Source organism: Schistocerca piceifrons, chromosome 2 (genome assembly GCF_021461385.2).
Source record: "Schistocerca piceifrons isolate TAMUIC-IGC-003096 chromosome 2, iqSchPice1.1, whole genome shotgun sequence".
In the NCBI taxonomy this organism is placed as follows: domain Eukaryota; kingdom Metazoa; phylum Arthropoda; class Insecta; order Orthoptera; family Acrididae; genus Schistocerca; species Schistocerca piceifrons.
The window spans coordinates 445837393-445857677 of NC_060139.1; the positions used below are offsets into that span (position 1 = coordinate 445837393).

Below are 20285 nucleotides of genomic sequence, written 5' to 3' on the forward strand. Positions count from 1 at the left end.
CATAAGTGGTTCTGCAGCCTTGCTATACAAATTTGCTTTCTTAAGCTTAGGGGTGCTGCCCTCGCAGGCATCCAAGGTGAACCTGTGGAACTACTGAAACCATCAAGTGTCATTGGTAAAAGTACTTCCAGTTTTACTTACTTGCAACAAAGTCACTCCACAAGTAAATATTTTTGTGACAGCTGACCCCATTTTTTGGGAAAGATGCTTTTCATGCTTCTGGATTTATGACTCATGAAACAGCAGAAGGACTAAAATGCAACTTGTACAAATGTTCTTTCAGGTAGCTGCCAGTGACAGACTTTGGTTCCAGTATCTTGGCCAACAGACGATTAACAGGTGGAAGGTCATCTTGTGGTCACCCACCACCTGCAAGGAAATGATGTCTGACATTGCACCTAATGTGTTCTGTGATCTTCTGTTAAGTTGCAGGCCCATCACGACAGAAGACTGCAGCCTGTTGGAGTGGTTTCATGACTGCCCGTCACTGTACCCTCTTGGACATTTTGCACTGCATGTTGCTGAGAAGGATTCTTCTTTCCAGGTGGGCATCCTTGCATACCCTCAAGAGCCATGACCCCCTCCAATTCAGGTCCATGGGAAGACCTCCACCCATACATGGTCTGTGATATATCTCATTGCTTCTGCCTGTGGACTTCTGTGCCATCACTGAAATCACATTTGCCTCTGCCATTCTGGTCAGCAGCTGCTAGTTTCTCCACCCCTGGCAGATCCTCTATGGACAAGGTAACTTGTGCAACTCTCTTTGTGCATCAGCCTGCCCTTGGTTTTCACAGCAATGCTCACAGTTATCAATCCTTCACATTTGTGGTCACTGCTGTGGGAGGGGGTTGTGGGGGGGGGGGGGTGTAGTGTAGTGGTGCCGCCTGATGTTACCATGAAAAGCAAGAAGCTGGTGCAACAATATTATTGATCCCTCTGGCATCACTATTCTGATGGCACTGGACTTCAGGTGTGTCCTCTGATGAGATCATACCACACACTGGCATAAAAGCAGGTGCAGGGCCAGTATGTGTCTCTTCTTTGTGTTTATTCATGCAAGCACTGGAGAGTTGTATCCCAATTGTGCATGGTTTGGCTACAGTGTTATTCTGGTGGCTCTATTTGTAACAGACAGGTCTCTGATGCATCTTGGATTGGACTTTGCTTGAGAATATGGACTGTTCCTAGTAGCATCCGGTACATGTATCTTTTGTTGGGAATAAGCTATAGTAGGAGTAGTAGTAGTAGTAGTAGTAGTAGTAGTAGCAGCAGCAGCAGCAGCAGGAGTAGTAGTAGCAGCAGCAGCAGCAGGTGTGTGTGTGTGTGTGTGTGTGTGTGTGTGTGTAGGCTGTCTTCTACAAAACATGGAATTATTGTAAGTATTTGCTATATTAAGATAGCCATGAATGCAGGAGAGGCTACTTTCAGTGCAGTGAATTATTGCATCTGTTGGTCCATACCTGCTTACTTTATGTTACCCACAGAAGTTAGAAACAGACAGCTACTCTTTAATGCATACAATGTATAGCATTAATCCAGTGGAGGTAATCCTGCCAATGCAGACATTCTACAAGTGAGAAATGTTTACAATTATGATGCCGATGTTATTTGATTTCAAACAAACCGTAAGGCATTTCAATTTTCTCTGCATGTAATGTATTTCTACTGGGTGCAGGGACTGCACTTTGCATTTAATGGTTCATGAAAGGTAAATAGTGATTTCTCTAACTTTTTAAAATGACGCAAGAAAAATATGTTTAATTTATTTTACATTTATTGAACAAAAAAAGCCACAATATTTGCCTATGCAGAAACAACACTGATGTAATGACATAACTTCCATAACAAATATAAAAATTAGTAATGTTAAACTGTAGTTTCATTATAATCATGCACACATATCAAAAGATGTATTAAATCCCTTTTGGCCCAAACACAAGCCCTTCAGTTAAACAGGAATTATCCATATAAAATGGAATAAAAGAATACCTCTGGTAGCAGGACCTTCGTTGAGCCAGCACAAGCCAGCCTTGTCTCTAATCGATAATTATTGACACCATTTTGATGATCTTGATAGAACTGTACTGTCATCACAACTTGCCAAAGTGGTCTTTCCAAATAGTTGAAGACAGTGATTCCTAATCGCAGGCACTGTCCTGTATGACAACTCACTTCCTCTTGGGACTTCACTGGCTGTTGATTTATAGTTATTTCTGTAAATATATAATAAAATACAATCTTTGTGGAATAGTAAGTGCAACATTAAGTGGATTACAGAAATCGAGGAAGATATGGATGAGCTACAGATTACACTGGAAGACCTAAGAAACAAAACTGACAAAATCAGGAAATTCACGGACAAACAAACCAGACAGCAAATGAGAATCAACAAACAGACAATAGGAAGGGTGATTTAGAGAATGAAGAAGTACTGGGCTAACAGGAAACTGAAAAATTCTTTGTACAAAGTTAGCTAAAGACATATTTAGAATCTTTAAAGACCAATTTTGTTTCTGTTACTAATTATTATTTTAATATTTGAGAGCTGTAAGTAATGATTTGCTTTTCAAAACATTTTTTTGGTTACTGTCTTTTAATGATGATAGTATTCCTCTCTGCCTTTATGAATATCTGCATAAAGGCATTTGATTTTACAGCAAGTGTAAATGCAGAATATCACTTTTTTTGTAATATTATCATATACAAGAGTCTCGTATGATGAGAAAAATATTATCTAACTTTCAAAATATACTGACAGGTACATTTAAATTGATAAATAAACTGAGTACCTACCCCACTGCAGTGGTGACATGCGAACAAGGTCAAGCATTTCAGGGGTAAGGGTTATACCACTCAGAGAGATACGACCCTTTGTGTCTGAAGCTGGCATCCGCCATCGCAAGTCCACAAAAGAAGCAATGTGATCATTACACACTGCATCGAGCTCCTGTTGTTCTTCTGCAGTTAGTTTCTCTATCTGATACAGCTGTCAATAAATAAATTAAATTATACAATTGTATAGTGTTTACATCGTACAAACCTGAGTTACTAAGTTAGCTTCAATCTAGCAGTAGTGACACGAAACAGTAACAGTGAGAGTCCACTTTACAGCAAAAAAGTTTATTCTTTATGAATTTTGTCCACAATGGGATGGAAGTGCAGGTGCTCAACAACAGGAGGTACAGTAGTGTGATCACTGAGGCATAAAGAATATTCTCTTGGGGGGGAAGAGAGACCGGAAGTTGGAAGTTAAAATACAGTGTTTGCATCAACTGAGCTACCAATGCTATTATTTAGTAGGAGTCTAATATCAAACAAAGATATCATCATATTTCTTTTATGGCATAATTATTCTCATGAAATAATATGTAAAATAAGTGAAAGGAAACCACTCACCTATAGTGGATCACTGTTTACAGCACAGTAACACACAACAGAAAACAATGTATGCTGTTTTTTGAGGCATGTTACTATGCTCCAAGCATCAATCCACTATAAATGAGTGGTTGCCTTTCACTTATTTTACATACTGCTTCATACAGGAATTTCCATTATTCTCAATGTATGGCCCCCTCACACCAGTGCAGTGCACATTCTGCTGGATCATTTACTTATATATGCTCCAGTGGTAAGAAATAAGGTAACCTATTTCACAAAAGAACAAATTAATTACAAGAAAGGACTGAAGTTGTGAACAAGTTCACAGTCAAAATGTATTACAAGTACTACTAGAGCCTTCAGTGCTAACATTTCATTGATTCACACATTGAAATTAGATGAAGAGTTACAATAGCACCATCCAGAATTAATTCGCAATACCTCCTTAGTATCTGTAATGTTTGATAGTGACACTACAGTTTTCAGCAGTCTTTCCAGTAGTTGCAGTGGCAACAGTCTGGATGATTGATATGGCCTTGTAACATCAACCAAAACAGCCTTACTGTGGTGGTATGGCAAACAGCTGAAAGCAAGGGCAAACTATAGCCTCCCATTTGAATCTCTGGACGCAGGCAACTCAGGAATATGTTGTCACCAGGAGAAACAAAACTGGCATTCTATGAATCAAAGTGTGGAATGTTAGAACCCTTAATCACACAGGTAGGTTAGAAAATTTAAACTGGGAAATGAATAGGGTGAAGTTAGATGTCATAGGAACTGGTGAAGTTTGGTGGGAGTAGGAACAGGACTTCTGGTCAAGTGAATATAGAGTTATAGATACAAAATCAAAAAAGGCAAAATCAAACATTGGAAAATTGAGGATGGAATGTAACAATATTAAGAAAAGGATAATTGCTGCTCACCATATAGCAAAGATGCTAAGTCACAGATAGGCACAACAAAAAAGAAACTGTCAAAAAATGAGCTTTTGGCCAACAAGGCCTTTGTCAAGAAAGGACAATATGCACATGCGCCCAAAACACACACACACACACACACACACACACACACACACACACACACACACACACACAGGTAAGCCATTATGACGAATATAGTGAATGTATTATTGTAGCCAAGACAGCCAGAAAGGTCAACACCCACCACAGTAGTACGAGTTTATATGCCAACTAACACCACAGACAATGAAGAGATTGAACAAATGTATGACGTGGTAAAATAAATTATTCAGATAGTTAAAGGGGATGAAAATTTAATTGTGATGGGAAGCTGAAATTCAATAGTAGGGAAGGAAATGGAAGGAAAATTGTAGGTGAATATGAAATGTGGGAAAGGAAAGAAAGAGGAAGCTAAATGCTAGAGTATTGCACAGAACATAATTTAATCATTGCTAACACTTGGTTTAAGAATCATGAAAGAAGGTTGTATATGGTTGTATACACGGGGACACCAGAAGGTTTTTAGATTGATTATATAATGGTAAAACAGAGATTTTGGAACCAGATCTTATATTTTAAGACATTTCTGTAGGCAGACGAGGACTGTCACCGCAATTTATTGGTTATGAACTGTAGATTAAAACTGAAGAAATTATAAAAAGGTACGAAATTAAGGAGATGGGACCTGGATAAGCTGAAAGGTTGTTGAGTGTATCAGAGAACATTAGGCAACGACTGACTAGAACAGGGAAAAGGAATACAGTAGAAAATGAATTGGTAGCTTTGAGTTATGAAATAGTGAAAGCAGCAGGGGATCAAATAGGTAAAAAGACAACACCTAGCAGAAATCCTTGGATATAACAGGAGATGCTGAATTTAATTGATGAAAGGAGAAAATATAAAACTGCAGCAAATCAACCGGGTGAAAGGGAATACAATCAAAAAATGAGATTGACAGAAAGTGCAAAAGAGCTAAGCAGGAATGGCTGGAGGACAAATGTAATGTTTTAGAAGCATTTTTCACTAGGGGAAAGACTGATGCTGCCTACAGTAAAATTGAAAGGCCTTTGAAAAAAATAAAAGCAGCAATGTGGATATCAAGAGCTCAGAAGGAAAACCAGTCCTAAGCAAAAAAGACGAAGGTGGAAGGAGTACATCCATAAAAGGGTGTTGAACTTGAAGGCAATATTATAGAAATGGATCAGAACATACACAAAGGTGAGATGGGAGGTACGATATGGCAAGAAAAGCACTGAAAGACCTCAGTTGAAACAAGGCTGTATGAGAAGATGACATTTTGGCACAACTACAGGCAGCCTTTGGAGACCAAGCCATGACAAATCTATTCCTTATGGTATGTAAGAAATATGAGACACATGAAATACCCACAGACTTCAAGAAGAATGTGATAATTCCAACTCCAAAGAAAGCAGCTGCTGAAAGTGTGATATCAGACTATCAGTTTAATAAGTGAAAGTTGCAAAATCCTAACAAGAATTCTTTACAGAAGAATGGAAAAACTGGTAAAAACCTACCTAGGGGAAGATCAGTCTGAATTCCAGAGAAATGAAGAAACACCCAAGGCAATTCTGACCTTACGATTTCTCCTAGAAGATAAGTTAAGGAAAGGTGGACCTATGTTCATAACATTTTTAGACTTAGAGAAAGCATTTGACAATGTTGTCTGGAATACTCTCTTTGAAATTGTGAAGGAAGTAAGGGTAAAACACAGAGGTCAAAATGCTATTTACAACTTGTACAGAAACCAGTTTGCAGTTATAAGACTGAAGGGGCATGAAAGCGAGCAGTGGTTGAGAAGGGATTGAGACAGGGTTACAGCCAATCCCTGATGTTATTCATCCATACATTGCGATTCGGAGTAGATTATAAAGCTCAGGGAGAAGAAATAAAAATGTTGAGGTTTGCTGATGACATTGCTGATGACCTGGAATAGCAATTGAATGGTATGTGCAGTGCCTTGAAAGGAGGATATAAGGTGAACATCAACAAGAGCAAAACAAGAATAATGGGATGTAGTTGTATTAAATCAGATGATGATGAGGAAATCAGATTAGGGAATGAGACACAAAGTAGTAGACAAGATTTTTTTTGTTTGGGCAGCAAAGTAACTGACGATGGCTGAAGCAGACGGATATAAAAATGGCAAGAAAATAATTTCTGAAGAAGTTAAATTTGGTAACATTGAATGTAAATCTACACGTTAGGAAGTCTTTCTGAAAGTATTTGTCTGGAGCATAACTGTGTACGGAATTGAAACATGGACAATAAGTAGTTTGGACAAGAAGACAATAGCTTTTGAAATGTGGTGCTACAGAAGAATAGTTAGATCATGTAACTAATGAGGAAGTATTGAATAGAAATGGGGAGAAAAGGAATTTGTGGCACAACCTGACTAGAAGAAGGTATCAGTTGGAAGAACATATTCTGACATATGAAGGGATTACCAATTTAGTACTGGAGAGAAGTGTGGGGCGTAAAAATTGTAGACGGAGACCAAGAGATGAATACAAAACAAGCAGATTAAGAAGGATGTAAGTTGCAGTGGTTATTTGGAGATGAAGAGGCTTGCACAGGATTGAGTAGCATGGAGAACTGCCTTAAACCAGTTTTCGGACTGAAAACAACAACAAGTATAACAATTTCCATAGAGAATTTCTGTAGTCTGTATGAATGCAGACACCACATACATACTAACCAAGCAGGCTGTATTTCATTGGTAGTTGGAAAAAGGTAGCAATGATGTTCTTAGGATAATAGAGGTTAATTAAATTGTTTATGCCTTACTGTCTCATGAAATATCAATATCATGAGCAGGGAAATACAACATTAAGTTGAGGGAATGGATCTCAGAAGCACAGCATCTTTAAAAATCTTTCAAGAAATAACGATGTACCTAAACCTACTGATTAAAATCTCTCATCAAATGCATATCCCATTCAATACAGCATCCATTTATGAGAACTTACATTTATCTAATTCCACATATTTAACACTAATCAACTTTTGAAATGTTATTAGTACCCACAAGTTTCCTACAAAATACACAGAGTAGGTAAGCCATAGAAAATATGATATATTAGAAACACATGACAGCTGATTATCGAACAATGGAAACTCCAGGTTGGAATAACAACAATATTAGGAAAAGGATAGATTGCTACTTACCATAAAGATTACCCGATGAGCTGCGGACAGGCACAATGAAAAGATTGTTACACATTATAGCTTTCAGCCAAAGCCCTCTTCAGGAAAGAAAACACACACACATTCACACAAGCAAGGACATCTTATACAAACGTGACCGCTACTACCAGCAGCTTCAACCAGAATGCAAATGTTACATGAAATGCATTTGAGAGTGGGGAGAGTGGGGCAGGAAAGGGGGAGGGATAGCAGGGTATAGGGATTGGGGGGGGGGGGGGGGGGGAGAGAGAGAGAGAGAGAGAGAGAGAGAAGAGTGCTGTCTGGCAGGGAATGCAGAGGCTATAGTGTGGCCTGAGAGGACCACCAGACAAACAAATCCTCGGCACAGCAGTAGGCACCCAGATAGCACCCTCCTATGCCAACGTTTTCATGCGAAGTCTAAAGGAAACCTTCTTAGTCTCCCAAAACCCTAAAATTCTCGCCTCATTCACATCTTTATGATCTGGACTCAAGACCAAGACATTCTATCCTCATTCCTTCACAATCTCAGCACTGTCTTCTCATCCAATTCACTTGGTCATCCTCAACCCAGCATATCATCTTCCTGAAATTTGACCTCGTCCTCTCTGATGCCTCCATACACACATCTGTCCACATTAAACCTGCTAACAGTACCTACATTTTGACAGCCATCCCTTCCACACCACAAAATACATACCATACAGCCTGGCCAACCAGGGAAGGCATCTCTCCAGTGACACGAACTCCCTTTCCCACTGCGCTGAAAGTGTCACCAAAGCCTTCACAGACAGGTACAGTCCCCCAGAACTAGTCCACAAATAGATTTCCCTACACACCCCGCAATCCTCCAGCCACCCCCACAAGCAAATTACAAAAGAGTGCACCCTTCGGCATCCAGTACCACCCCGGACTGGAACTACTAAACCACATCCTTCATCAGGGTTTTCATTAGCTATCATCATGTCCTGTCATGAGGGACATTCTACCCAAGATCCTCCCCACCCTTCCTAAAGCAGAGTTCCATCATCCTTCCAACCTCTTCATAAAAAATCTGGAAGCTCTGCTGTCCCATCTCTTAATAAAAAAACAAGGAAATGCTGGGGATTTTAATGTGGATTTATTGAAAAGCTCTGTCAGTGAACAATTGTTGCAGTCAGTAACACTATCATTCAATTTAGTTCCTACTGTGAACTTTGCTACTAGGATATGTAAATGCTCTAAGACTGCTATTGATAATATCTTTGTAGACAAATCTAAGGAAAATAGTAAATGGGCTATCTGATCATGACATGCAGCATCTTGTGTTAAATGTTGAAACTTGACAGGATAAAAAAAAAAAAAAATCTATTAAATCTGAGTACAGGAGGGTAATAAATAAGCCAAAAATTGAGAAATTCAGGAAATTGCTCAAAGACATGAACTGGATAGATGTTTACAATATGTTTGACTCAAATGGAAAATACAAAGCATTCACTAATAAAGTTGCCTCCACTTCTGAAAATTGTTTTCCCCTAAAGGTAATTCACATCACACAGAAGTCAAAAAATAAACTGGGGATTATACAAGGAATAAAGATATCATGTACGACAAAAAGGATTCTTTATGTACTATCGAGGAACAGCTCTGATGTTAGGATTGTAATGTATTACAAAGAATGCTGCAAAATATTGAAGCAAGTAATCCAGAAATTGAAGCAGCTTTATAATCACAAAAAGATAATTACATCAGATAACAAAATAAAAACTGTATGGGATATTGTGAAGACAGAGACAGGTGGGGCCTAAAAGGAAGAGGAACTAAAATAAACGAGACTTTGGTAACAAGTACATGTAGTGTTGCAAACCTCTTAAACAAGTACTTCATTTCTGTTACTGACAGCTTGGGGTTTTACAGGTTCGGTGAACAGTGCAATGTAGTATCTGAGACCAGTCTTTAAACATAACTTCAGTAAAATGGAAATGACACTCACGTCTCCCTAAGAAGTAGCATCCATCATAAAATCCTTAAAATCTAAGTATTCCAATGGGTATGATAACATATCAACAAAGTTAATCAAAGAGAGCTCATGCGAGTTAGTTCTATGTTAAGTTATTTGTGTAATCAATCTCTTATCAGCAGAACATTTCCAGACTGGCTAAAATATGCTGAAGTTAAGCCTCTTTACAAGGAGGAGGATAAAGAGATACCATCAAACTACTGACCAATTTCACTTTTGCCAGCTTTCTCAAAAATATTTGAAAAGGTTGTGTTCAAGTGTCTCCTTAAGCATTTGACTGCAAATAATATATTGTCCAAGTCACAGTTAGGATTTCTTAAGGGTTCTGATACAGAGAAAGCTATTTACACTTACAGTGAGAATGTACCTAATTAATTTGATAATAAATTACAGGCTACCGGCATTTTCTGTGACCTGTCAAAAGCCTTTGTCTGTAAGAACCACAGCACTCTCTTAAGTAAATTAGATTATTATGCACCATCAGTACTGCAAAATGGTTTGAGTCTTATCTATCTAACAGGAAACAGAGGGTGTCATTGCAAAATACCTGTGCAGTAAGCAGTCAGTCTTCATCAGACTGGGAATTAATTACATGTGGTGTTCCTCAAGGTTCCATCTTGGGTAAATTGCTTTTTCTTGTGTACGTTAATGACCTTTCATCTGTTACATTGCCAGATGCTAAGTTTGTTTTGTTTGCAGATGATACAAACATTGCAATAAGTAGCAAGTCACGTACAGATTTAGAAATAGCTGCTAATCAAATTTTCACTGACATTAATAAGTGGTTTAAACTCCCAGTCTCTAGCATCAGGGATCATTTGCCTGTGGAAGACCCATGTGCAAGATCTGTCCAGTTCACCCACCCAGGAATTCCATTCTTGTCACAGGCTTACCTTGCCCCATAAAATGCCGGGCCACTCGTGAAAGCAGCTATGTCGTATACCAGCACTACTGCAACCATTGCACAGCTTGTGAATTTTAAAATTTTCCTGGCGAATTGGCTGTTCAAACAAATTTCGGGCTTGCAGCCGGTCGTCGTTCAATACTTCGCATGATATTTCAATTGGAACTGCGACGGCTCACCTGAAGATGACTGGCAGGTGCCCAGTTGAAATATCGTGCGAAGTATTGAACAACGACCGGCTGCAAGCCCGAAATTTGTTTGAAAAATTGCACAGCTTGTTTCATTGGTATGACTACGAACCAGCAGTCCACCTGGTTGAAGGACCACTGCCAAATTGTAGCCAAGAGCAAAGTGGACCATTCTGTGGCACAACATGCTGCTGAACATAACTTGCTTGATTTCAATGGCTACTTCCCAACCTGGGCCTTCTGGATCCTTCCGTCTCCACCAGCTTTTTTGATTTCTGCAGATGGGGGTTATCCTTACAACACATTCTCTGCTCCCAAAATTATCCCAGCCTCAATCTAAAGTAACTTACTGTCCCCAAACCTTCCATTCAATAGTTTCTGCCTCCTCTTTCCTATCACTTCCTCCCTCTTTACACCCTCCACTCTCACTTTGTGCCACCCCCTGCCAATGCTGCCTCCCATTCTTTCCCTTCCCTGCTTCTCTCCTTTTCACTCTCCACTTCTTGCCCCACACCCCCACCTCCTGAGGCTGTGTCTGGCAGTCAGGCCATGATCTACTCCCTGCACGGCCTGCCAGGCAGCACTCTTCTCTCCTCCCACATGTAATCTGCTATCCCACCCCCTTCCATGCCCCACTCCATGTTGCTACTCACATGACAATTGCATTCCAGCTGGGGCTGCCGGTGGTAGTGATCATGAGTGCATTAAGTGTGCTTGCTTGTGTGATGGGTACGTGTTTTTTTTTTTTTTTTTTTTTTTTTTCTCTGAAGAATGCTTTGGCTGAAAGCTATAATGTGTAACAGTCTTTTCATTGCGGATGCCTGCAAATCAGTGGGTAATCTTTACGGTGAGTAGCAATCTATCCTTTTCCTAATATTGCCAGTAGCCGATTATGATACATAGGATGTATGATGTGTTAAAATCTGAATAGTTGATCCCCTGTGACATGTCTCACGTTTTAAAATCATGCTTTTAGATGTTTCAGGTGTGCAATTAGATCTTTACACTAAAAACCAAATATATGTTTTCCTTTCTTGTGCAAGCCTTTCTAGTTGAAGCCACTTGGGCAACTTGCATGTGAGATGGCTTAACTATAATTCTTATGAGTGCATGTACAGTGCAGTGTCCAGTTATGTTCTCCACGAATATTAGAGGAAAGAATGAAATCCCACACTGACACATAGCCTACCACTCTTGAGTAGCACTTAAGGAAACAACAAACTGACAGGCAGATTCTCATTAGAAATGTCATAAGCTCTCACTCCATGGACAGTACAGCCAAGCTTTGGAATTAACAAATGAAAAAATACAATGTCAGAGACTCTATGGGTCTCATACAGGTATGATTTTATGTATATTGATGTAATCAGCAAGTGAAAATTTGATGTTTTTTGTTCATGTAAGGGAGAATTTAAAGTAGACTGGGGCAACAGTGAGAATTTGGGTTAAGGATGGAGGCATGGCAGAGTAATCCATGCAGTTGTGTGGACTGCTGTGGCAAGGTTATTTAGTGGTAACACACCTGTCTAGTAAGCAGGAGTTCCGGGTGTAATTCCCGGCCTTGGTCCAAATTTTGGAATTTAGTCCAGGACACTGGGATAACGCCTGGTGATCATTAATTTTAACTAAGCATTTCCACTATTTGGCAGGTAAATACTGCTGATGAAATTTTTTTCATCCAGATTTGATGCAGCTGCCTACCAGACAAATATCACTACACAAGCATGCATTAAAAATGCCAGTTGTGGAGGTGAATAATATATAGCGTACAGATGAAAAATGGTGAGAGTTTAAAAACTAAAAGCATTTATTTTTGAAGGATGTATGAACTTTTATCAGTATGTCTAAGTAAGTCTACCAAAGATAACTAACAGTGTTGAGAACTGATAGGCCTACTCATTGACGCACAACTTCATAAAAAGATGTTTTAATATCCTCACCAGGTTGGAGCAGCAAAATTATTACCTTATTTTATAATGTACATATTTGTTGTTTTTTATTGTTGTGATCTATGAACTCATTTACAAGTTTGCCTCTGTGGCAGATTATAGCAGTATATCCAATGAAGAGATACATAGTTTATTTTCCAACCATTCTTTTTTCATACCACGTGGCATCTGGTGACCATTCAGTTATGTAAGAAGGGCTCTCAACTATGGTAGTGAATTTGAAGAGACTTAGCTAGCACTGATATTTTGAATGTAAAAATGGAATTTCAGCCAATTATATGTGGATTCTCCTATCCACGATTTAGCTCTCTGCCTGCTTCCATTTTTGAGTCTTCAGTCTTCAGATTAGTTTGCTGTGGCTCACCAACAATTCCTCTCCAGTGCCAACCTCTTATCTTGGCATAGCACTTGCAACCTATGTCCTCAGTTATTTGTGGGATGTATTCCAATCTCTGTTTTCCTCTACAGTTTCTACCCTCTATGGTTCCCCTCAGTACCATGGAGGTTATTCCCCGATACCTTAATACCCGCTGGCCGGTGTGGCTGAGCGGTTCTAGGTGCTTCAGTCTGGAACTGCGCGACCGCTACGGTCACAAGTTCGAATCCTGCCTCGGGCATGGATGGTTGTGATGTCCTTAGGTTAGTTAGGTTTAAGTAGTTCTATGTTCTAGGGGACTGATGACCTCAGATGTTAAGTCCCGTAGTGCTCAGAGCCATTCTTAATACACATCCTATCACCCTTTTCCTCATTCTAATGGAAGTTATTCCCTGATGTCTTAACACACGTCCTATCACTCTGTTGTTTCTTCTTGTTAGTGTTTCCCATATAGTCCTTTCCTCGCCAATTCTCCTGAGAACTTCCTCATTTCTTACCTTATCAATCCACCTGATTTTCAATATTCTTCTGTAGCATCACATCTCAAATGCTTTGATTCTCTTCTTTTCCGTTTTTCCCACTGTCCATTCTCAAAAACTTCTTCCTCAGACTGACGACTATATTTGATGCTAGTAGACTTTTCTTGGCCATGAATGACCTTTTGCCAGTGTTGGTTTGCTTTTTATGTTCTTCTTGCTTTTCTATCATGGGCTAAATTTTCTAACTAGGTAGCTGAATTCCTAAACTTCATCTGCTTTGTGATAACCAATCCTGATGTTAGTTTCTCACTAGTCTCATTTCTGCTACTTCTCATTACTTTCATCTTTCTTCAATTTACTCTCATTTTACATTCATGTGTGTATTATTCTTGTCAGAAACTTGGATGCATGAACTGTTAAGATCGTCACATGACATACTGCAAGCTTTGGATCAAGGCAACCAGATAGATGTGGCATTTCTTGATTTCCAAAAAGCATTTGATTCAGTACCACACCTACACTTATTGTCAAAAATACGATCATATGGAGTATTAAATGAAATTTGAGACTGGACTGAGAACTTCTTGGTATGGAGGATACAGCATGTTATCGTGGATGGAGAGTCATCATCACATGTAGAAATAACTTCTGGTGTCCCCAGGGAAATGGGTTGGGACCCTTGCTATTCATGTTGTATATTAATGACCTTGCAAACAATATAAACAGTAAAATCAGGATTTTTGCAGATGATGCAGTTATCTATAATGAAGTATTATCTGAGAGAAACTGCATTAATATTCCGTCAGACAAGTATTCAATGTGGTGCAGAGATTGGTAACTTGATCTAAATGTTTAGAAATGTAAAATTTTGCACTTCACAAAATGTAGAAACACAGTATTCTATGATTATAATATCAATGAGTCACTGTTGGAATTGACCAACTCATACAAGCACCTGGGTGTAACACTTTGTAGGGATATGAAATAGAATGATCACATAGGTTCAATTGTGGATAAAGCAAGTGATAAACTTTGTTTATTGGTAGAATACTGGTGAAGTGCAATCAGTCTACAAAAGATTGCTTACAAATCACTCATGCAACCCATCATAGAACACTGCTTAAATGTGTGGGACCCATACCAGGTACGACTAACAGATAATATTGAACATATACAAAGAAGAGCAGCATGAATAGTCACAGGTTTGTTTAAACCATGGGAGAGTGTCACAGCAATACTGAAGGAACTGAACTGGCAGGCTCTTAAAGACAGATGTAAACTATACCAAGTAACTCTATTAAAGTTTCAAGAACAAGCTTTAAATAATTGCTCTAGGGATACACTACAAGCCCCTATGTATTGCTCACATAGGGATCTGGAGGATAAGATTTGAATAATTACTGCATGCACAGAGCATTCAAACAATCATTCTTCCCGCACTCCATACGTAAATAGAAGAAGAAACCCTAATAACTGGTGCAATGGGACACACCCTCTGTCATGCGCCTCACAGTGGGTTGCAAAGTACAGATGTAGATGTAGATTGCATGACAATTGACATACTTTTTGGCTCTTGCAATCTTCAGACTTATGTGCATGACGTTTTCCCAAAAGTCAGATGGTGTATCACCAGACTCATACATTCAATACACCAACAATAACAGTTGTTTTGTTGTCACTTCCCTTGATGATTTTAGAAATTCTGATGGAATGTTATACATCCCTTCTGTCTTATTGAACTTAAGTCATCCAAAGCTCTTAAATTCTGATCCTAATACTGGATCCTCTCTTCTACATCGACTCCTGATTCTTCTTCTATCAGTCGTCTTCCCCTTCACAGAGGCCTTCAATGTACTCTTTCCACCTACTGCTCTCTCCTCTGCATACACTCTTAATGTTACCACCGTTGCTTTTATTTTCACCAAAGGTTGCTTCGAATTTTTATATACTGTGTCAGTTCTTCCGACAATCATTTCTTTTTCAATTTCTTCACATTTTTCATGCAGTCATTATGCCTTAGTTTCCCAGCACTTCCAATTTACTTCATTCCTACCCGATTTGTATTTATGTATTCCTTAATTTCTCTGAACATTTTGTACTTCCTTCTTTCATCGATCAGCTGAAGTGTTTCTTCTGTTCCCCAGTTTCTTCACAAGTTACCTTCTTTGTACCTATGTTTATCCTTCCTACTTCTGTGTTTGCCCTTTTTAGAGATGGTCATTCCTCTTCATCTGAACTGTCTACTGACTATTCCTTACCGTAATTTCGACAGCCTTAGAGAACTTCAGGTGTATTTCTTCATTTCTTAGTACTTCCATATCCCACTTGTTTGTGCACTGATTCTTCCTAATTAGTCTCTTAAACTTCAGCCTACACTTTATCACTACAAAATTCTGATCTGAGTCTGTATCCGTTCCTAGGTATCTGATTTTGGAATCTCTACCTGACCATCTAATCTAACTGAAATCGTCCCATATTTCCTGGCCCTTTCGAAGTATACCTCTTCCTCTTGTGATTTTTGGACACTGCTATTACTAGCTCAAATTCACTGAAGTACTCAATTAGTCCTTCCCCTCTTTCATTCCTAGTACCAAACCTATATTCTCCCATAACCCTTTCTTCTACACTCCTTGCCCTTCAACTGCATTCCAGCTCCCCATGACTATTATCTGCCTTTACGTACTGAATTACCCTCATATTCTCTCTCTCTCTCTCTCTCTCTCTCTCTCTCTCTCTCTCTCTCTCTCTCTAAGTATCTCTGTCTCTATCTATCTCTTCATCTTTGGCTTGCAGTGTTGGCACGTATACCTGAACTATTACTGTCAGTGTTGGTTTGCTGTCGAATCTGATAAGAACAGCATTATCACTGAACTGTTCACAGTAATGCACTGTCTTCCCTGCATTCCTATTCCTAAGGAATCCTACTCCTGCTACACCATTTTCTGCTGCTGTTGATGTTAGCCCATACTCATCTGACCAGAAATTCTTGTCTTCTTTCCATTTTACTTCAATGACCCCCACTATATGTATATAGACTGAGCCTTAGTATTTCCCTTTTCAGCTTTTCTAGCTTCCCTACCTTGTCCAAACTTCTGGCGTTCCACATCCCAACTTGTAGCACATTATCCTATCTATGATTATTCCATCTTTTTCTCATAATCCCCTCCCGGAGATCCAAATGGGGGCTAATCCAGAATCTCTTGCCAATGGACAGATCATCAATTACAAGCCACATGTCCTGTGGATACACATTACATGTCTTAAATGCAGTGGTTTCCATTGCCTTTTCCATCCTCATGCCATTGATTACTGCTGACTCTTCCACCTTTAGGGGCAGTTTTCCACTCCATGGCAAGAGAGTGCCCTAAACTTCTGTCCATTCCTCCACCCTCTCTGAAAAGGCCATTGGCTGAATGAGGGCGACTTCTGATGCTGGGTTCTCTATGTAAACCAATTTGCACTTCAATACACTACTTACAATGGCCTAATAGAAGATCCTGTGGAAACTTGTTCACACACAATATATGGGATTGTGGTGGATGCGTTTTCCAGTTTTTCATATGTCATGAGCATAATTCCATCACAGTGAGAGCTACTCAGGGCATGCTGTGCACATAGTTTATAACTGTTGGAAATTAATTTCCTCACAATTCAAGTCTTTTTTGTCACAGAAATGTAATATAGCACATCACCACCATCCTCATTTCAAGTGCAAGGGTTGAGCAGTTGGCGAAGATGTTTAAGGTACAAATGCAGTATGCTGCAGAGGCAGAACCTACTGCGACAGTCCTCATGAATTATTTGACCACATATTGTTCCAACATGTCCACAAAGACAGTCTTCATGAATTTTTGACCAACTATTGTTCCAATACGATTGCAGCTCCTCACAAATCTTGCATGCATATGACAGGTGGCTTCTGGAGCAACTCCACCAGCCTCCACCAATAGTGGCTTCTCCCAAGTCTGGATGTCCACTTTCAGACACACACAAGGTGAATTTCTGGCACTACTACAGACCAGTAATGCTATGGCTGAGGAGAGGTAGCTCAATGGCTGCTATAATCAGTTGTGGTTGAAGCAGGTGCTGGCGCAGGTGCAGGATGCCTATGTGCATAGGCACGGCACCATTATTACTGCTGCCACATCAGTTATGCCCTGAGGCACAAGTATTAAAACTCCCTGGCATATTCACTGCTACTATTTCCACCAAAACTGCTCTGCACTGCTTACACCACAATTAGAGGAACTACAGGATGATAGGCAGATACTGAAAGAGATGGCCCATCACATCACCCCAGACAACACTGACTTCAGTTCCTCACACCACCCTCAGCGACATTTGACCTACACAGTGCAGACAAAAAGACACCAGCTTCTAAAGTACAGGAGCCTCTGGAGACATTACCAGTCTGATGATGTTTCAGATATCACTAGGATATTTGCAATTGCTAGAGCTGGTGAAGATGGCTGGGGTGATCTAGCAGGTAAGAGCAGTAGATCCAGCTCCAGGGGTCCCACATTCAATCTCAGGTAGCAGCAGGGATCTTTCCTTGTTCCAGTCCCTCCAGGATGGTCACAGGTCTGCTCTGTTTGCTATCAGACTGAGTAGTGTGGGTCTTTCCTGGGGGATGAAAGGTGGCCTGGGTGAGGGCTGGGTGGCTGAATGAGGGCGACTTCTGATGCTGGGTTCTCTATGTAAACCAATTTGCACTTCAATACACTACTTACAATGGCCTAATAGAAGATCCTGTGGAAACTTGTTCACACACAATATATGCACTCTACCTGCAGTCAGGGCAGGACCCCATTTGTGGGATGAGCGTCCTAGACTTTACTTTTAAGGGTTGGTTAAAGGAGAGGGGTGGGTGAAGGAGGGGGTTAGTACCTTCATTAAATATTGACATGAGCAGAGATGAGGAAGTACTTGAAATTGGGCGAGCAACAGCTGCAAGTAATGCAAAGTGACCTGACAGAGCTACGATAAGCACACCACATGGAATAGCCCATGATGACTAATTGTGCCGTGCGGTTAAAGGCGCTGCAGTCTGGAACCGCAAGACCGCTACGGTCGCAGGTTCGAATCCTGCCTCGGGCATGGATGTTTGTGTTGTCCTTAGGTTAGTTAGGTTTAACTAGTTCTAAGTTCTAGGGGACTAATGATCTCAGCAGTTGAGTCCCATAGTGCTCAGAGCCATTTTTTGACTAATTGTGAATAAATATGCTTCTGAACATTAAATTTCACTTCCTAATGTATATCAGTATTATGTTGGTTGGGGACTCTCATGGTATAGTGTTTGTTTGCTGATGGATCTTAGACAGGCACACATGTAACTGATTAGGTTGTGATTGATACCAAGAGTGAGCTAGCAGTGTTATTTGTAATCACACACAGCAAGTGTCAGTTGATTAGTACAATTAAGATGATCATGCCACAATGCAAAATATGTCTCACCATGAGAGGGAGTGGGGGAAAGGGAAACCTAAAAACAAAATGGCTTAACAATTTGTTATTTAAGGGAAAAAATCATTAAGCCTTCTAAATACTAAAGAATCAGGCATTTCAGATCATCTATGCTGCTTGCCAGAAACATGCATCATACAAAAACTATTCTTAAAAGATATTTTGTTATATTTTATTCAGGAACAATAGTAAAATACCTACAACTATACTCTCGTCATACTCATCTGTAAGCTTTTTGGCAGCCAGTTTTATGTACAATGTCTTACTCATGAAATTCTATTCTGTAGAATGGTGGATTGGACTAAAATGTTAATACTAAATGCTCTACACCACATTCAGACTACTTGTGTCTGACCAATTCACAAAAGGGCTCTCATTTTTTTCACATGGAAATTATTTCCTCTAGTAACATGGGAAGTTGTTCAGGAACAGTAAAAGTAAGTAACATGGTGAAAAAACAATAATGTTTTGTGCATGAGTAAATACAATACATTTCAATAAGAGATAATTTACTTTAATAGACTTGTTCATATATTACAAATAAAATATGAACATAAATCATTGCAAAAGCATACAGACCTTAGCAAGTTTTGAAAGAGGGCAACGGTTGACAGGTACGGGTATCCTACAAGATTCACTAGCTTCTATGAGTATACATTTTGAAGACGTATACTGCAATTCCATTTCATATCCTGTGCTGTTCGCCACATCAAGAACTAAATAAAACTGTGCACTCCTGAAAAGAGAGGGGAAAAAATGCAAGTCTGTATATTGCTGGGAGGGTATTGTCTAATACGAAGGGTATTGTCTAATACGAACAATCCTCAAACAACACGCTACAAAATTTTAAATTACATTTACTTACTTGTAGTGCGCATGAATTGGATCTCCTATGGTTTTCCATCATATCAGAGAAATGGGAAGTGATGTTTTGCATCACAATGTTACTAATACTGATTATGTAATCTCTCTCTCTCTCTCTCTCTCTCTCTAAACAGTTACTGTAAAACTGTGACAGAAAGTGTGACATTCTTTCTCCGCTAGTGATAGACCCATCTCTTTTCTCTAATCACAGAATCAGCTGTTTTTGGAAGTATCCGATAACTACAAAATAGCATCACAGTGAATCATATACTTACTCAAGGATGTTATATTAATATTAAAAGTGGCCAGTTTGCTTTATTGTATCCTGCTTCCCTTTCCAAGCATTCATTATGGCAACTGTTTCTCAGACATTGCTATGTCTGGCAGATGCAACAAGGAATGAAGATCAGCAACTTTTTGACAATGAGATCAGCAGAGACAAAGTACTGACTCAGGCAGGACAAGGATGGCAAAGAAAAATTAGCATTGTTCTTTTCGATAGAATCTCCCTGGTATTTGCTTAAGTTATTTGGGAAAATC

At 39.5% G+C, this 20285-nt stretch overlaps 1 protein-coding gene across 2 annotated transcripts in view; it reads right to left on the minus strand.

The window, feature by feature from the left end:
* LOC124776749 (protein brunelleschi) overlaps window positions 1-20285 on the minus strand; it is a 249179-nt gene that overhangs the window by 9378 nt on the left and 219516 nt on the right. For both annotated transcript variants that reach the window (XM_047251873.1, XM_047251874.1), the window contains exons 20-22: window positions 19461-19617; window positions 2797-2989; window positions 1993-2216 (exon numbers count right to left, since the gene is read on the minus strand). In XM_047251873.1, coding sequence (XP_047107829.1) covers window positions 1993-2216; window positions 2797-2989; window positions 19461-19617 — 574 coding nt within the window. The remainder of the gene's footprint in view (window positions 1-1992; window positions 2217-2796; window positions 2990-19460; window positions 19618-20285) is intronic.